This window comes from Amblyomma americanum, chromosome 11 (assembly GCF_052857255.1).
Source record: "Amblyomma americanum isolate KBUSLIRL-KWMA chromosome 11, ASM5285725v1, whole genome shotgun sequence".
In the NCBI taxonomy this organism is placed as follows: Eukaryota; Metazoa; Arthropoda; class Arachnida; order Ixodida; family Ixodidae; genus Amblyomma; species Amblyomma americanum.
In genome coordinates this window covers 112927561-112947397 of record NC_135507.1, presented here as the reverse complement: position 1 = coordinate 112947397, position 19837 = coordinate 112927561, and the positions used below count along the sequence as shown (strand labels likewise).

General features: G+C 49.0%; 1 protein-coding gene across 2 annotated transcripts in view; it reads right to left on the bottom strand.

Moving 5' to 3' along the window:
* The window catches only part of LOC144109957 (uncharacterized), a 215122-nt gene extending 197477 nt beyond the window's left edge, over positions 1-17645 (bottom strand). For both annotated transcript variants that reach the window (XM_077642740.1, XM_077642739.1), the window contains exon 1: positions 17471-17645. In XM_077642740.1, coding sequence (XP_077498866.1) covers positions 17471-17585 — 115 coding nt within the window. In that variant the 5' untranslated portion in view covers positions 17586-17645. The remainder of the gene's footprint in view (positions 1-17470) is intronic.
* Positions 17646-19837: the final 2192 nt, after the last annotated feature.

Below are 19837 nucleotides of genomic sequence, written 5' to 3'. Positions count from 1 at the left end.
TCCGAGGGAAGCGCTCTTCTATTTCCTTGTCTTTTTTCCTTGGACATGCAGAAACCGGCCGACAACGAAGCCGTCACGCATGACTGAAGCCAACGCTCCATGGACACTTTCTTCCCATCTTCTCATATATTACTACTGGTGCTTTTTGAAGTAAATGGCGCAGTAACTGTCTCACATATCGGTGGACACCTCAACAGCGCCGTAAGGAAGGAGATAAAGGAAACAGTTGAAGAATAAAGGAACAAAGAAGTGCCGTAGTGGAGGGCTCCGTAACAATTTCGACCACCTGAGGATCTTTAACCTGCAGTGACAACGCACAGCACACGGGCATCTCGTCCGTTTCGCCTCCATCGAAACGCAGTCGCCACGGTCGGGTTCGAACCCGGGAACTCCGGATCAGTAGCCAAGCGCCCTAACCACTGAGCCACCGCGGCGGGTCGAAATGTTAAACGAGAAAACATTTTTGATCAAAAGCGCAGAATCGGTTGAGCGTGAAGGAGTAAGCGTTAGACACACCCATGTAGCACAAAATAGGCTATGAAATGAGTCTTCCGGTAGGTCCAAAGCGGATAGCCCATGTAAGCCCCGGCGGGGCCAATGTGAGGTTTGCAACGCGGGCCCCCGCAGGCCCGCAGTGGACTGCCCACATACGCCCCAAAACGTCGCATTTGGGACCGGTGCACACAGCCCTTCTGCAGGGCAGCCCACATTCGGCCTGCATTTCTTGATGTCAGTAGCACATCGAGCTCCCCCGTCGGTTCTATTTTGGTGAGATGTGGGTAGCCCCTGAGAACGAATGTTAGGTTTTCAAATCAGTTAGCCTCTCCGAAATAGGTATGGGACCGGCGTGGGTTATAAAGCGGCAAGCTCGATTGGGGACAGCCCACATGGTCCCCATAGGGGTCCGATGTAGACTCTTTAGGGGCAGACTCACCCCAAACGCACCCACTGCACCCTCTAGGCATAATATCATGCACTCATTTTTTCAATGTCCTCTGACTTAAGCAAACGACCGAAATTTTATTTGTAAAAACGAGGGCATTTATATGGGCCCGTGTCGCACTTTGTGCAGGCAGCGGACCTTACTGATATGCGTTGCGCGGACAGCCCATGTGTCTGTTCCTAACTGTAATGTTGCTGTTGTTGCGACTACAGGGAGACTGAAAAGGAAAGTGCACGGGACTGCCCACTGGCTCAAGCTGAGCCACAATCGCTGCCACGTGCAGACAGTAGGAGAGGTAAGAGCGATGTGAGAGGGAAATATCGAAAGAAAGTCGACTCGCATCGCAACAACCGCGTCATGTGGAGCGACGACGATGGTTTAGCAACAGATACCCCCAGTGACAAGAACCCCCGCCACATTAGTGAGAGCTCCTAGACCTCAGACTCGTAACTATACTGATGTTCGCAGAGTCTCAGGTAGAGCAGTGCATCCTGGTAAGTGGGAACAGCCATTGCTAGCACGGTCTGATTATTTCGCACATTTTAGTTGTGTGCGAGAGCCGATGTGGGCAGCTTGTGGGCCGGCCGCTTTCCCGCCCTGGCGCGGCTGATGTGAGATAGCGGTACTGCGTTGCAGACCCAGGTAGGTCTGTTGCAGCCCCCGTTAGTCATCGCCTGCGCTCTTCGTCTCCTCTGTTCACCCGCGCACACAGCCTGCACTGTGGCTTCATAGGGGACTAGAACACGACGTTCACATCGGCAACGTTGTGCAAGTAGGAAATGACCTCTGTTCTCTCCCGAAGTTCTTGTACTGCATCTCTGTTCTTGGCACTTCATTCTTGTTCCCCCTTCTCAAAAAGGCGTTCAACAGTAGAAGTCTCCGGCTCGGTTTCTCCGAAAGCAATAGCTGCTGTAAGTAGGAGCCTCGAAGCTGCAAGCAGCCGCTGCCATTGCGGTCGGTGCATCCCCAGCTGACAAAGAGAGCGATTGTCTGGCTGCGATGGCTTAGGAATTCAATCCACAAATAATGCGCCCATTCCATGGAAGAGAGCTTGGACGATCAGGTGGCTGGTCTTCACGCCCCGGGGCACCCCACTGGACCCATAGTTCCGTCTACTCTTGAACGCCTTTTTCAGAAAGAGAAACAATAAGGAAGTGCCAAGAACAGAGATGGAGTACAAGAACCTCGGGAGAGAATAGTCGTCATTTCTTACACACAACGTGTCACACCGACCCAGTAAGGCTGGCCGCCGTTGCGACGTGGACGTCGTGTTCTCGACCCCTATAAAGCTACACAGGCTGTGTGCGCGGGTGAACAGAGAGAGAAAATGACGAACGGAAAGGCAGGGAAGTTAACTAGGCGACGCCCAGTATGCTAGCCTACATGTGGGAAGGGTAACGGAGGGAGAGAAGAACGGGAGATCACTTTTCCACGTGTCTATTGGCTATTACTTACAGGGTACACAGGGCGCACACTGATAGTTCATAACTTTGCACTCAGCCATGAGTCCTTTAAGAACTTGGAAAGTGCCTTCACAGCTGTCCTCTGCGGTGAAGGTTTCTCCAAGGACCCTAAATCTTGGCTTCAGCAAAGGGTCAAAGATCTAAGCGGCGGAGTATTGCATCCAGAAGGAAATGATCACGCTGAAACCCAGGGCAGTCACAAAGTAGGGGCTCAGTTCTCTCATTGCTCCCGCAGTTCTCACACGTAGGAGTCTGCCATTGCGATTAAGTGGGAGTAGGCATTTGTGAACGCCACTCCCAGCCACAGGCGACACAACAGCGTAGCATCGCAGCGGGAGAGGCTAGAAGGAGGCTTGAGTTGAAGTAAGGGGTCGAGGGGGTGCAGACGGCATGCGGAGTTGCCAGGAGAAGACCATGTCGCTAAAATCTCATTTCAGCCAAGCATTCGCAGATGTCTTGCTGCGTCGGCTCTTGTCAGTGGTATCTGAACAATGTTGGCACTGCCGTGAGCCGATCGAGTTGCAGCGTCAGCTGCGTCGTTGCCGACAATGCCACAGTGTCCACTGGAAGACGATGTCATGATCTGGTGTTGAATATGTCTTGATTCAGCTACGAGTTGCTTGTGATCGCTATGGCGCAAAGCAGAATTAAGCCATTGTACGGCTGATTTTGAGTCAACAGAGCCCATTTGTGGTGTGTTTGTGCACCGATGTACTGCACAGCCGCACGAAGAGCGGCCAATTCTGACCCAGTGGAGGTTGTCCGATGCGAAGTTTGCTGAATAATACTGGTCTGTCTCGCAGGAATGCCCACGGCGCCAGTTGAGCTTGTAGCTGAGACCGAACCATCTGTATACACGAGTGCGGTCACTATACGCGGCGCGGAGTAGGTAGAGTGACAACTGCTAAATTCCCGGCGTAGATAAGTGATTTTTTCGTTATGCCCGGAATTGTAAGGCGCACACATGTACTTCTCGAGCAGACATGGCTGCCGCAGACACCACAGCGCAGAGGAAGGCCGTGCCGCCGGGGTGAACTGTGATGGGATGTACGACTGATGGGCACTATTACCTTTGAAGACACTGCGCGTGGTGTTTGTACCGCCACTGACACAAGGTGGTGCTGTGGAATCCTTGTTAGGTGCCGTATGTGGATCCGCAGGGTTTCAAGGGTTATATATGCATCGAAAGTGGGTAGTCCTGGGCGATAGCAATAGTAGCAACTATTGATGCGCTTCGAGGGAGACCCCGGCATGTGCGAAGTGCCTGACCTTGCAGAGTTTGGAGGGCACGAAAATTCGTCTTGCATATGTTCGAAAGCACGGGTGTACTATACCGAAAAAATCCCAAAAAGAGTGCTCTGTACAGTTACATCATTGACAGAATCGACAAGTCCCATGATTTTTCGCCTAGAAATCTGAGCAGATATGTGATAGAGATTAGCTTTTTCTTTACAATGCTGCAATGCGAGCTCCATGACAAATTCCGGTCTATGATAATTCCTAAAAAACGATGAGAAGCACAATAGGCAATGGTATCGTCTTCGATAGCAGATACTGAGTCATGCTTTTGCGCGTAAATGCCACAATATAGCGCACTTCTCGGCTGACACACTCAGACACTGCTCAGACACTGTTCAGACCCGGAGAGAAAGTTATGGTCACTGCCCTCTGTAGTCTTGCTCGCACCTGGAGACGCATCATAGAGGAGGCCCTGATGCAGATGTCGTCGGCATGCATAGAGACATGACGGCATTAGGTAGGTCCTCCGGGAGTCCTATAAGTGTCAGATTAAACAAAGTAGGGCTGAGCACTCCGCCCTGGTGCACGACCCGGTAGGTGTAATGCACGGGTGAATATATGAAACGAAGAGCGTAGGCGATGAAACTGAGCGTACCAGAAGCCATTCCATGAGTGTGTGGAGGGCCTCGTATACTGAATTTCTCTTTCCTGCGGCAAATTTTTCGACGGTCAGACGAGAAGGGGCTCCAATGAAAGCCGGAAGGAACATGAATGCAGAACATAAAACACAGGCGCAGGAAATTTGGCGCTGCATGGTCGTGGATGTAAACATCAAGATTCCGGCACCGAAAGTCAGTGCGCACCGGATCTCGCCAGCTCTTCCGTGATTAGGGGGACTCTGACAAGAGTGTGCCGTGGATTGTGGAGGCCGCTGAGGTGTCTAAGCTACATGATTGTTGTGTTGGCGGTCCTTCGGTATTCCTGACAAAAACAAAGTTGCGATTTTTGACGAAGTAATGCAACAACTGTCGACCTTTTCTCGTTTGTGTAATTTTCCACAAATCAGTATATAAGCTATACTCCATCGAACAAAAGTCAGATGAAAGTTCAGCCCTCATGTGTCAAATTGCCTGTGCGTTGTTTTTATACGTTGTACTGCGATCCTTCGACATTTCAGTAAGTCTGCAAAAAGGAGGCATTCCACAAAGGAAGTGAAGTAAATCTACATTGTATAATATTAATACTATCATAACCAGTATTTCATGAAAAGGTGTGCACATACTGCCACACTGCTGACATTCTGCCGGCGCCGCCTGGTAGCCGAACCTGTCTCCCAGACAAACGTCTTCTTTGTCCTCCGGCAGTGCCTCGCCGTTCGTCGTCCTCGCACAGCGGTCGCCACCATCCTTCCACGGCGACCGGTTCGAGGATGTTGAAGATTGGTTGGCCACTTTTGACCCTGTTGCTGCACTCAACCAATGGGACGACGAGCTGAAGCTGATGAATGTGTATTTCGCACTGCAAGACTCGGCGAAAACGTGGTTCGAGAACCACGAGGCGTCCTTTTCCAACTGGGCAGCTTTTCGCCGTGAGTTGCTCGCCACATTCAGCTCGAGCGAGCGAAAGGAAAATGCGGAAGTTGCCCATCGCTCCAGGTCACAGCAGTCCAACGAGAGCGTGGCCATGTTTATTGAGGACATGACCCGCCTTTTCAATCGGGCCGACCCGGCCATGCCCGAAGCTACAAAGGTGCGGCACCTCATGCGCGGGGTAAAGGAGCAGCTGTTTGCTGGCATCATGCGTGACCCTCCGAGAACCGTCGCCGCCTTCGCCAAGGAAGCTACCAGCATGGAACGTTCACTGCAGGAACGGAGTGCCCAGTATGGCCGTCAGGAAAATGTAGCGGCCGCTCACTACTGCACGTCCTTGCCAGCCACAGGGGATGAGACATTGCGAGAGCTTGTGCGGAGCATTGTCCGCAAAGAGCTGCGACACCTCCACTTGGAAGCTCCGTCGGCAAGCATGCCGTCCCCGAGGCGCTTTGCTTCGCCCAGTCGGCCCTCATCCTCTGGTCAGTTCAGAGGCACGTCCCCTCACCGGGAAAACTGAAGACGGCGTCCTCCGGGGGTAGGGCCGCCGCCACTTCACAGAGCCAACAGCTTCAACCCGACGTTTCAACGCGACGGGCCGAGCGGCGGCGACCCGATCCCACGACCTCACCGATGTGCTGCGAACGATTAGTTTCTGCTGAAATTTTAGTAACCGCCGACACTCATGAAGTGACCGCACTCGTCGATACCGTCGCTGATTTTTCTGTGATGAGCAGGCAGCTCGCCACGACTCTCCGTAAGGTTCTGACGCCCTGGTTTGGACCCGTGATCGGCACCGCCGGTGGCCATGTGGTGACGCCGATCGCAGTCTGCACCTGTCGCATCGAGATCCGCGGTCTTACTGGTTCCTTTGCCGTATTACGTGACTGTTCGAAAGATCTCATTCTGGGAATGGATTTCCTTCAAGAGTATGGTGCGGTCATCGACATTGGGGAGCTCATGACATCTTTTTCCGCCCAGCGAGCCGTTGACACCAACACCGATCCCAGCAGAGTAATGCTGCGCGTACGTGACGACAACATAACAATCCCTCCGCGAGCCAGCAAGTTCGTCACAGTCGAGTGTAATGACAGCTTCGGCACTCTTGGCATCGCTGAAGCGAACATGTCGCTGTTCCTGGCTCGGAAAGTTTGTGTAGATCGAGGCCTAGTCGAACTTGCCAACGGTCGAACCGACATCTTAGTCACCAACTCCACCCGTGAACCGAAGCATTTAACGAAGACAGAGGTCGTCGCTTATTTTGACGAGCTTGGAGAGTGTACAAGGCAGTGCTATTTGTCCATCTCGTCAGACGTAGACGATGCAAAGGCTACAGTCATTCCGACAGACGTAAACCCGCACCTCTCAGCCAGTCAGAAACGCTGCGTAGAAAACGTCATCTATTCCTTCCGCGACTGTTTTGCATCAACTTCCAAGGTGCGACAGATGCCGCTTACCAAGCACCCAATTATCGTTGCTGACGGGCAAAGACCACTATGCCAGCGCCCTTATCAGGTGTCATCAAAACAACGTGACGCCATCCGCCGCCAAGTTACACAAATGCTCCAGGACGACGTCATACAACCATCCACGAGCCCCTGGGCATTGCGTGTTGTCCTCGTCACGAAGAAAGATGGCACACTCAGGTTCTGCGTGGACTACATGCAGACGACTCAATAACGTCACGAAAAAGGATGTGTACCCGCTTCCACGCATTGATGACTGCCTAGACCGCCTCCGCCATGCCACCTACTTTTCGTCCCTTGACCTCCGCAGTGGGTATTGGCAAATAGAGGTTGACGAACGCGACCAAGAGAAGGCCTCCTTTATTACTCCTGGCGGTTTGTACGGGTTTAAGGTGCTCCCTTTTTGGCTTGTGCTTGGCCCCTGCCATATTCCAACGAATGATGGACACCATGCTGTCTGGCTTGAAGTGGCAGTCGTGCGTCGTATATCTCGACGATGTCGTGATCTTCTCCGACTCCTTCGATGAGCACCTGAAACTCTGCGCGCTGTGTTCGAGGCCGTACGCTCCGCTGGTCTTTCTCTGAAGACAGAAAAATGTCACTTTGCGTTTTATGAGTTAAAGTTTCTTGGTCACATTGTCAGGGCTCGAGGTGTAAGTCCAGACCCCGAAAAGACGGCCGTCGTAGCTGCCTTCCCCAAGCCAGCGGACAAACGGAGCCTAGGTCGTTTCTTGGGCCTCTGCGCGTACTATCACCGGTTTGTTCACAATTTCTCCAAGATAGCAGTGCCTCTGACCCGCCTGACGAAAGACGCTGAACCCTTCTTCTGGAGCCAGGATCAGGAAATAGCCTTCACAGAACTCAACTCCCGTCTCCAATGTGCGCCTGTGCTTGGCTACTTCGACAAAGAGGCCGACACGGAACTGCACACTGACGCCAGTAACGTTAATCTCGTTGCGGTCCTTGTTCAGCGGCAGGATGGTCTAGAACACGTGATTGCTTAGGCAAGTCGCACTTTATCCCGTTCCGAAGTCATTTATTCCAGCATAGAAAAGGAGTGTCTGGCTGTGCTGTCAGCAGTTACGAAATTTCGACCGTACCTGTATGGCCGCCCGTTTCGGGTCGTGAGCGATCATCATTCACTGTGTAGGCTGGCGAACCTGAAAGATCCCTAGGGGCGGCTTGCTCGATGGAGCTTTCGCTTACAAGAATTTGATGTCACCATCGTGCACAAGTCCGGCCAGAAACACAGTGATGCCGACTGTCTCTCCCGCGCTCCTATTCCCTGCCCCACGAACGACTCCGACGACGATTCCGATTTTCTCGGTGCTGTCACCGCATCCACCCTTGCCCGCGAACAGAGGGACGACTCCGAACTGCTGCCCCTCATCGAGTACCTCGAAGGAACCGCTCCGTCTCCACCTCGACTCTTCAAGCGCGGACTCGCATCGTTTTGCGCGATGGTGTCCTCTACAAAAAGAACTACGGCCCAACGAACACTGTCTATCTGCTTGCAGTGCCAACAACGCTTCGTGACGAAGTTGTGCGTGCGTGCCGCGACGACTTTCCTTCCGGCCACCTCGGGTTTTCCCGCACGTTGGCGCGCATACGCCACAAGTACTACTGGCCCAGGCTTGCTGCGGTTGTCCACCGCTACGTGCGAACCTGTCGTGAGTTTCAGCGCCGGAAGACGCCGCCGACGAAGCCCGCTGGGCTCCTGCAGGCTATCGATCCCCCGCGCCTCCCATTTCAACAGGTCGGCAAGGACTTACTCGGCCCATTTCCGGCGTCTTCCATGGGTAACCGGTATATTGCTGTTGCCACTATCTTAGCAGCTACTGTGAGACCAAGGCCCTTCCCTGTGGTACCGCCGCCCATGTTGCACATTTTTTCATTTGCAACATTGTGCTTCGCCACGGAGCCCCTACAGTCGTATTAACCGAGAGGGGAACCGCGTTTACGTCGGCACTTACGAGCGAGGTACTTCGACTCAGTGGCACCAGCCATCGCAAGACTACAGCTTACCATCCGCAAACAAACGGACTGACTGAGCGGCTTAACGAGACAGTTGCCGATATGATTTCTATGTATGTCGACGACGACCAAATACTGCCTTCCATCACGTTCGCGTACAATACTGCGCTCCACGAAACGACGCGCTTCACTCCGTTCCATTTGGTGCACGGACGCGAAGCCTTGACCATGCTGGACGCCATGCTTCTTTCGGATCCTACTCCCTCTTCTGTCGTGGACGATGGCCAATTTGTTCGTGACGCCGAAGCCGCTCGCCAAGTTGCTCGACAGCGAATCCGGTGCCAACAACAACGCGATGCCGAGCGCTACAACCTCCGCCGCAGGGAGGTGATTTACTCGCCCGGTGACCAAGTCTGGGTATGGAGTCCGATCCGTTTTCGAGGGCGCTCTGAGAAGCTTCTTCGCCGTTACTTTGGTCCATACCAGGTGTTACGCCGCCTCAGCGCTGTGACCTACGAGGTGCTCCCTCAAGGGACTGTCCGGTCGTCTCGACAACCGACGTGAGAAGTAGTCCACGTGGCGCGAATGAAGCCGTATTACTCACGTTAGCCCCTTTCCACAAAGACACTCGAGCCATTAACTTTCCGCCTTACGTATGTTTTTTTCCCCTCGCGTGCGGCATCGAGTCGATGCCTCGTGGAAGGGAGGGGGGCGATGCCACGCTGCTGACATTACTTTAGCATTCGCTTCACTTTTTTACCGAACAAGGTCACATCGTTATCTGATGAATTGATAAATAAAATAAGGTCTCAGTAAGGCTTGCACGTTTTCCATAATTTGTGTGTACTCTGGGGACTCTGAAGCATTCTGTCTTCCTTAAAGCAAACTTCCTTTTAATGTTTCGCTGATTTAACATAGTCCTTCAATACTTTTATGGTCAAGGAGACTTGGAAAGAAAGGGTCCTCCACGGGGAATTTTTTTTTAAGTGATGCTGCAAAACGGTTTCAAACATTTTTGCCATGTCCCCGTTTATGAAACTCTAACCTGGACAGGCTAGTGCGCCTTTGTCTTGAAAAATATTTAAAGAGTGGGCTTCTTGCTATTCCCAATAGCAATGTAAAGATTTTGGAAATCAACCTTTTTACACTGCTACATACCATTATTTTCGCTTTGGAAAAAAAAAGACTGGATCGCGTCCGATACCTTGCGGAGGTACATCTGCATGAAAATAACTTGAAACCCTATTTTTGTCACGGTCAGCAAGGTCGATTTTCAATCTATCTAAAGCAAAGCCACAGTTCTTTGCAAAGAAAAGTTCTCGCCTATACCTTTACACCATGTGAACATATTGGCACCTTCTGAAAAGCACCTCTAAGCGTAAGCTTAATGAGCAAGCCATGGAACTTGCATAACTGAGGTCAGCATTTGCGGTGCGAACGATGTAGGTGTGATGGCGCGATGAAGCAATTTTTGCTAGCTTGTGCCCTTTACCTTCAGTACTTTGTGCTTAACTGTGGCGCGCGTTTCTGTACTGGTCTCTCCGCAGCAATGCTTACTAAATTAATTCAATTAAATTGTTTTTTTGGGGAAAGGAGCTGGCGCAGTATCTGTCTCACATATCGGCGGACACCTGAACCGCGCCTTAAGGGAAGGGATAAAGGAGGGAGTGAAAGACGAAAGAAAGAGGTGCCGTATTGGAGGGCTCCGGAATAATTTCGACCACCAGGGGATCTTTAACGTGCACTGACATCGCACAGAACACGGACGCCTTTTGCGTTTTGCCCCCCGTCGAAACGCGTCGAAACGGGTACTCCGGATCATACGCACGGTATGTTGCTGGGCGAGTTGGTAGTGATCGAACATCATGGAAGCGCAAGTGTGTGTTTGTGTCCTCCCTGTTTCCTTGTCTGCTGGCGCTGCGATTCCATGATGTTCGATTACTCCGGATCAGTAGCCGAGCTCCCTAACCACCGAGCCACCGCGGCGGGTGCAATTTTTTGCTCGCAGTTATGTTGGTCATCTTCTGGTAATAAGAAAACATTTAGCGAGAAAGCAGTAATGTGGTGGTTCAGAGCCTTTAAATATAGTAACGTGTATGTGAACTTCGGGACCATAGAAAAAAAGTCAGAAAAAGAAATCACATAAATATCCACGACTGGGAGCCGAACCCGCAGCGGCTCGAAGAGATTAGCTTCAAAGGCCGCTGCGCGAGACACTTGGCTATCGCCGCAGTTTTAAGGCGACAGCTTTTGATGGCTCATACTCGTGGCCATGGATCTGTCCGGCGTCCGTTACATCCAGCAACTTACGAAAGCCTTTAATGGCTCATACTCGTGGGAGCGTGGACATGGCTGTACCATTCACGCACGCGCTCTTCTTGCTGCAGAGTTTGCTTCGTTCAACTGCAAGCCAACCTTTTCTGGAGAATCAACGGCTTCTCTGTACACCGGTCGCCGCACGGGGAATCGTCGTTCATCTGCCCGCCATGAACAACCGCGAACTTTGACCGCAACGAAAGGCATCAGGAAGTGTGCTTCAACGCTGAATTTGGCCGCTGCCCGCTTCCGCCCAACGAACCCTGGACCGATAATCCAGCCTGCTACAGACTACAAAAGGCGCGGAACTTCACTCAGCAGTTGGGGCGTGCAACAGGTACGGACATGGCTGTATTACTCACGCACGCACTCTTACTGCAAGTTAGTGGCACCGATTTTCGTCGCAGTCACTCAGTATATGCTCTGCTGGTTACGCCCCCTGTGCTTCTTCCAAGTCTCATTTCCCATCCGTTCCGCCACAGTTGCTTGTGCCGAAAACGGCACCACTTGGTGTTATATCGCCGTTTTGCATTTTATTTTCTTCTGTTGCTTCTGTGCGGAGACGTTGAGCTAGACCCGAGCCCTGGCGATGACACAGTCCTGCAACAGCTTCTGAGGGGTCAGCAGGACACAAAAACTAACTGTCCGACTTTGAACAATATGAAGCTGAAAATAAATCTGCAATGGCCCGGTCGCATAACAAAACTAGAATCGGCAATAGCTAAGATAGACGAAATGCAAAACACCGTGCTACAGAGCAAGAAAATTGTGAGGCTCGGGACACAAAGCTGCGCTCTCTCGAACGTAAGCTGGATGACATCGAAGACCGCAGCCGACGATGAAATTTAGTGTTCTTTGGTATTGAAGATAAAGACGAACGAGAATCCCATCAGACAGTAGAAAAGAAAGTGAAAGACACTTTCGTCCACTTTGAAATGCGACAATATTGCAATTCAAAGGGCACATCCATTAGGGAAGGTATCAGAAGATCGACCACGACCGATTATTGCGATCTTCACTTCTTACTAAGATAAGCAAGCGGTTTTGTCAAACGCAAACGAACTTAAAGGATCCAAGATAAGCATATCGGAAGTTTTTTCTGCGACCGTTAGATTGAAAAGGAAGCGGTTGCTAGAATATTGTAAAGAGGTTAAAAAATAAACTGACAAAACGCATCTAAAATACGATACCGTATACCTAAAGAGTGTCAAGTATATAATTGATGAACCGCTTACCCAGGTAGTTCCTGCTCATTGACAAAAGTCGGCGAATCAGTCTCTTATTTCGGTCTTGACTGTAAACTGTAGGAGCATTAAGAATAAAACAGATGACTCGCTGCCCTCCTTGACATGACTGGGCCCTCTGTGGGGCTCGGATCCGAATCCTGGCTTGGTGAAACTGTTAGCGATACAGAAATTTTCCCTCGAAGTTATGTTTGCTACCGGAAGGAGCGAAACTGTCGTGGGGGAGGTGTCTTCGTGCTAATCGACGAGGCAATTAACTCTAGGGTAGTTGAAATAGAGAAAAAGCGCGGAGTAACACGCCTCCCTTTATTTTCCCGTCCGGACTACTACCGTACCTTTCACAGCGTTGCACCTGATATAAGAAACGTAATATAGCAGGTGGTCTCCTCGCCTTGCGCTCGCTCCGTGGCGGCTTCACTGGGATATATAGCGGTGCGCTACGCATTGGTTGATCAGTCTCGCCATGTAAGTTACCGACGAAGAGTCTATATCTGAATCTAGTTGCTCTACTGCTTCGGAACAGCTAAATTCTTAAGCGAAAGCTAAGCAAGCTTTCGCAATTCAACCAGCTTTAACCAGAGCCAAACCACAGGCAATTTTTTCCCAACGAGTTGAAAAACGTAACGGACGGACGGACGGCCGCGAGCATGAGCAATTAAGGGCTCTCGCCTTAATTAGGCCTATTCCCCTAGACTCTATAGGGAAAGAAACAAGTTGTCATGAAGCATGGGTTCCGATTGGCAGCGCCATACGAAGGTAGCGAATATTCTGTGCATCGCATGCACTTTCTTCCTGGCACAATAGAGAACCTGCAGGACATAGGAAAGTTATGGCAATAACCAAATGTTGCAGACTTGAGCCCGAGCAAAGACTGACAGTTCCCTATCCATCCAAGACTGGGCTTGTCGTCTCAAAGGCATTATCTGTGAATCCCAGTAAGCTCTATTGCTGCGAATTTGGTGGAGAGGAACACCTAGATGGTGAAGGGCGCCGCAGTCCCAGCATAAGCCACCAAAATGACTCCATGACCCAAAGAAAATTCTTTGAATTGATCTAAATTAACAGCCGCACGTGATACCCCACAAAATTGTTCAGTCAAATGTATGCTGCTACCTGATCCTCACCAGCTGCTTTTCCTCTTTGCATTGCTCCTAAGGCTTTCTTCACTTCCTATTTCTTTAATGGCGGGATCTCCCATTGCTGTGCGCGACTGCCTCACTCATTAACGTTGCGATTACATTGGCTATTCTATAGATTTGTGTAGAACTCTTCGGCTCTTATTCATCTTTATCTTATTCATATTGCTGATGACACTGCCCTCTGTGTGTCTTTGTGCATACATCTGGTTTTTACCTATGCCTAGTTTCCTGTTCACAGCTTCACGGAGGGGAGATTGTGCTAGAGAAACTGGCCACACGGAATACACATGTATACCGTCCATATGCCACATGTCCACATGTTAGACTACTGTACTGCTGACAAAGCGGCGGCCCGTGTCATTGTCAAGCTGTCAAACGGCAGCTTTTACTCCGGGCCCCCCAAATCATTTGTACCGTGATAGTAAATAAATTGAACTGAAACTGAATTAATTTATCATTTTGTGTGCATTTGTTCATTGCGTTGTTGCCTTCATTCTCTTCGTCTGATTGTGACTTTTTTGATAATTCGCCAAATTTTATTTCGTACTTAAACTGCACATTGTACAGCCATTCTTCTGTTCTCTTCTTTTCATCAATAACGAGATTACATTCGTCGGTTCGCGTATAGATTGCTTTGTTTCAAGCTCATTTGTCGTCTTCTCGTACTACAAAACTTCCGTGACATGTTCAAATATACATTCGTTGAGTTGGAGGTTTTTTTTTACACCGCACATGCAGTTACGCGATTGTACGAAGTGCGAGAAATATATACGAGCAAACACTGCACAAAATCTGGTAAGGAAGGCGCGAAAAAAGCCACCGTTTTGTGGCCTGAGAAGCCCCACCTCCCATAAGCATTAACATAAGCATAAAAGGCGGAAGCAAGGAAACAGAAATATCCCCAACAGAATAACATTCATTGGTAGAAAAAGCGAAAAATAAAATAAAAATGGACTATAACTTGTCATATGGTTTGAAAAGGGCGTACTCTGAAACATCAAACGCTGCTGCATGAAGCCATCATACTGCGTTTCGTGGCAATAGCAATCATACTGGCCAATTGTTTTCTTTGTAGTTAACGCAAATCTCCTGCAGTGAGCCGTAATTTATTTAGTGTTTGTGGGGACTGAAACGAATCATCTGCATGCCGTAATTTGTCCCAGGTCTTGGAAAGAACCAAATTTCTACCTTGAACGATTAATAACTGGACGCCCCACTCAAGTTTTAACCAACACAGTGCTGTGCGCGTGTGTGATTTAATTCCTCTAAAATGAACTAATCACGCGCACAACCTGGACACATTTCTTATTGTGTGAATAGTTTGTACATATTACTTCTCCCCCTATCCTCTCTACCTGTCCCCTCACCTCTTTCATTTCATTTCTCCAGTCTGCCTGCTATCCTTTATTTCCGCTGCCCCAGCTCAGGTGCTTCAGTATCGATGGCAGATGCCGGGGCTGGCAAAAATCTTTTCCTTCTTTTTACTATTATTTTTTAATAAAACCACTACCACCAACCAAATTTCTGGATGCCGATTGAGGCGAGGCGAACTGTTCTCTCTTAATTCTGCAACCTTGTACTGTTCTCTCTTAATTCTGCAACCTTGTAAAGCTCACTTCTGCCTAAGCAGGCTGGCAGGACTTGGTAAAAAAAAAAAATTCCGGGGGGCACTTCGTTGACCTAAAGTGCGGTGAGGCGAAAGCCTTTAGCGCGGTGTTGCTGCTTGTGTCGCTGATGTGTGGTGAAGATGTTGATTAAAGACTGACTACGTAGAGCGTTTAGGCTGCGTCCTTCCAGATCGGCGTTCAGGAGGCGTCTGGATTCCGACGCGACAGCGTGTTGCAGCGTTGCCAAGGGGTCCACGGAACGCCACTGCCCGTTCGGCGCGACGCCTTGCCCGTTGGACAATTTAAGGAAAGGAAATGACGCCTGTCTCACATATCTCGGTGGACACCCGAACCGCGCCGTAAAGAAAGGAAAATGAAATGAAAATTGGTTCTAAGGAAAGGAAATGACGCGCCTCACATATCTCGGTGGACACCCGAACCACGCTGCAAGGAAGTAAAAGACTTTCGTTAGTTGCTGAATGTAAAGGAAGCCGGACAGATCCATGGCCGCGAGTATGAGCCATTAAAGGCTTTCGCCTTAATAAACAAATAAACAGATATTTATGTCCAGTGGTTCGTACACAGCACACTGCATCAGACTCTGGTGGCGTCTACACCAGAGAAAGTACAGCTGAAAAAAACAGCAGCATGTCTCTAAACCTATAATGACAACGCAAGCGCGACTGCTCACGCTTTAATGGAAAGTTTTAACGGAATACTTTCTGTCATGGAGGAATATTGTGCAGTGGTCCTGAACGTGGGTGGAGCTTCAGAGCTGACTTAAGCTAAAATTCGACTGTATGAAATATGAACTTTAAACGAGGTGCAAGTAGAACATGTCTGATTGTTTCTGATCGCCAAGTGACGAACATCGGTGTTGTTAAGTGTACCAGACATTACTCTTTATCGCATACGTAAATGACCTCACTAAAAGTCTCAACAGTTTTTCATGTATTTTACATGCTCACGATGCCTTGGCCCCCGTGCTCAGATAAACGTCTATATTGAAACATTTAAACCGGGAACTATGATGCTTCCAGAATCGCCATGCGGCACTGGACAATTATATTCCTTATTAATAACATGAAATTAAGGTTTGTTTCATTTACATTTAAAAATACCAATACTCCTACTTAGCCGAATCGGCATGCGGCACTGGACAATTATATTCCTTATAGATAACATGAAATTAAGCTTTGTTTCATTTACAGCGTCGTCCTGTGTTCCTTGTTCCTGTGTCTTCGTCTTTTGCGCTGGTTTCCTTCTTCAATCATGTACCGACTCGCCCAGCTCTCCACTCTACTAAACCATAAGACTGGCTGTGTAGGCGTTATATTTAATGACACCTGAAATTTCGAGAGCACGTTTCTTGTCTGACGACAATGCAGCATACACAAAATATTAACCAACATCAGATCTTCAAACTACGCCAACGTCGCTCTACCACGCCTTCATTTCCAGCCATATCGCGTACTGCATCGCATCATATGTAATATACAATGCACTATAAACCCTACAGCGTATCCAAAACTAAGCCTTCAGAATTGTCACATTTAGTGATTTCATGTCGAACGCATCGTCTTTAGTCTGAAGCTATAAAATGCTGTCCATTGGAGATTTCATCAAATATTCCATCGTGATATTAGTACACAAATTTCACACTACGGTGTTCCCATTCTACTTCCCAGCGTTTTCATTTGGAACACAGCCGCTCGCATCTCTTCCGAAGTATTTATTACCAAATCCGAAAATTGATTATGACAGACGGGCTATTAGATTTTGCGCTACATCACCGCATAATACCCATCCCAATCGCGTTAAAGAATATAGCTCGTGACATCTGTTTAAAAATATACGTGCTGATTTCTCCCTTCCGCTCCGCAATGTACACATTCTGACGGGCTTTTTGTTTCCCTACATCCGATTAAATATGAGCCATTTTTTGTCCCTGAGTGCTACTTCCGCTTTCCTTTTTCCGCCTCTACATTTGCGTAGAAGCACTGGTGCCTTCATCAGCGTGATTCTGGAACCATTTTCTGAATTTTTTCTATCGCACAAACTTCGATGCAGTAAAATTTCATTTGAACTTAAAGGGGACAAAAAAATGTATGGAGACAAATATTGGCGTACGTTCAGAAAGGAGATGCGGTGCACGACCGTTTATCGCGTAGTACTGACGACTCCAGAAGCGATTAAAGTGAAAACAGGAGTAAATGGATATAGCCAGAAGAGTTTTTTGCGCGAAGCACACTCTAATCAAAAAGATCGTTTCCGCGCCGCAGATGTACATTTCGGCAGTGCCCGCACTTAGTGAAACAATATCGCTGCGAACAGGGCATTCATCGGCGCTGGACGTCTACATCCCAGCTGCTCCATAACACCAGCCACGTGCGCCACCGCACGACCGTTGTCTCAGGTGTGAGACAAAACCGCGCGGAAGAGATTTCGGGGCGACCGGTTGCGTGGGTCGGCGCGGACCCCTCCGCTCACCTCGGTAGGTGGCTTCCTCGGAGAGGAACTCGAGCTTGACCAGGGGGCAGCTGATGTCCTGGCCGAGGCAGCCCCCGGTCGTGCCGCTGCAACCTTGGCCGACCGAGTTCAGCATGACGATCCAAGCGTACACGCCGCGCGTCGTACGCTCCTGCGCCGGCGCCGGTTCATGGCGCGCCCGTCAAAGCGACCGCAGCGCCACAAAAGAGCTCACGCGCAGGCGCTACTGCCACCTGCCGTGAAAAATAGGCACCACTTTGCTAAGTGTCGTGGCGGGAAACATGGACTTCCAGTCGGCACCCACAGTTAGTTTTTACCGCGCAGAAGTTCTTACAGGTCAGCATAGAGGCAGGAAAAAATTGTTACCATTTGAAGTGCATTCGCGTGCATTCGCCTATTTTTTCGTGTCGTCTCGTCGCGTGTTGTTTCGGAATCGAAGTGGAAGAGCATAAAGATAACATATCACCGGCTGTTCAGCAGCTCTGTATACAGATTTTGCGCCAAATCATCTTCAAAAGTGGCGTTTGTTATCATAATAATAACACAAGACAATGCTTCAGTTCAATCATCACTATATGATGTTAAAGTGGGCGGGAAGGAAAGCAGCTAGCTCTTTGATGAGTCCTGAGTCCACAAGTTTACAGCCGACAATGGCATGGGACGCCGCATTTAGTTAACAATTTCATAACCATGCTTTGAAATCACTACTTCCGCGGCAACAAAACGAAGCCCAGAAAGAATCAAAACAGGAAGAAAATACGCTCCAAGTACATTCACATGCTTCCACCTTATTGCACATAAGTGTATTTAATTTCAGTGATGCAGTTGAGCCCGGAGATATCGAAGCCGGGCATTCTGAACTATTTTATTTATTTATTTATTTATTTATTTATCTACATACCGACAGCGCCGTTGCGGGCATTAGTGTGGGGAAAAGAAAAAAAAACAATATGAGTGCACAGATGATATATAATGCAAATTCAGCTGCAATTTTAATGGCAAGAAAAAAGCAGTTAAAAATAAAACGACACGTATACACGTACTTGTCTTGATATTTTCGTCACTTAATCACACTGAAGGAGTGTACGATGGGGGGCTAGTTGGTAATCCATGAACTAAGAACGAAAACCACGCAAAGGACGATACACAGGGAAGAAGTAGACAGGACGAGCGCGGACTTGCAACTGTTTATTGAAACACATCTTCCTTCCATCACCAACCCTGCGCATGCTCAACAAGCAAACTCTATCTTATCGAGTTCAAGAACTTCAGCTCCTTCTTGTACAGATAGACCGAAGCCTCGCTTACACACTTCTCGGGCCCATATCTATCAATCTGCCAGGCTTCGATGACCTCACGTGTTTTCTGGTCTTTGGCCCTTCCAATTATCTTTGTACGCTCAAAGATTGGCGTGCATTTATTGTGACAAGAAAGACAGTGTTTGGGCAAATGCATACCGCTGTGAGAGCCCAACGAATTTTTGTGTTCTGGTAGGCGCTTATTAATGCAGCGTCCCGTTTGTCCCACGTAAACTGAGCCGCAACTAAGCGGGATTTCATACACTACTCCCATTCGACAGGACACAAACTTGATTTTGTGGTTTACACCACAGCCTGCTTTTGTTCTCGTTTCATTGTTAGTTAGCGCGCACAAACGGGACAGCTTACAAGGCGCCTAAAAGAGGATTTCCACACCGAATTTTCTTGCCACCCTCTTCAGGCCATGCGAGGTCTTATGTATATAGGGCAGTACTTCAAATTTCCGCCTCTCACGAATGCCAGATTCTCGAGCACTAGAAGTTGGGATGACGGTTTTCAACAGAGACCCGGCAGCGGCCTGCAGAAGCGACGAGGGAAACCCAGCACAACTTAGGCGAGCGACTTGAGCGGAAAAGCTGAGTGAAACCTTGTGAAAACATGACTTCAGTAATGATGACCTCAAGCAGGATGAAGCAATTCCTCTCTTAATAAGCTTAGAGTGACAGGAGTCATAGGGTAAAAGGGCCTTTTTTGTTCTAGGCATGTACATCCAACACAAGTGGTCCGGTTCACTGAAAAACAATCTCAAGTCCAAGAACTGTAAGCAAGAATTCTCAGGCAATTCTACGGTAAAATTCAAACTGGGAGCCTTAGATTTAAAAGACGTTAAAACTTCATTAGTGACCTCTTGTGGGTTGTCATTGGAATTCATTTTTAAGAGGATTAAAAAGTCGTCTACGTATCGGAAAACTCGCGCGATGCGGTCGTCAGTTAGCGCCCGTGAGAGTGAACAGTCAACTTCCGCTAAATATATTTCAGTGAGAACAGGTGCAACACTCGACCCTATACAAATGCCTCGTTTTTGCACATAGAATTTATCCTGAAAACT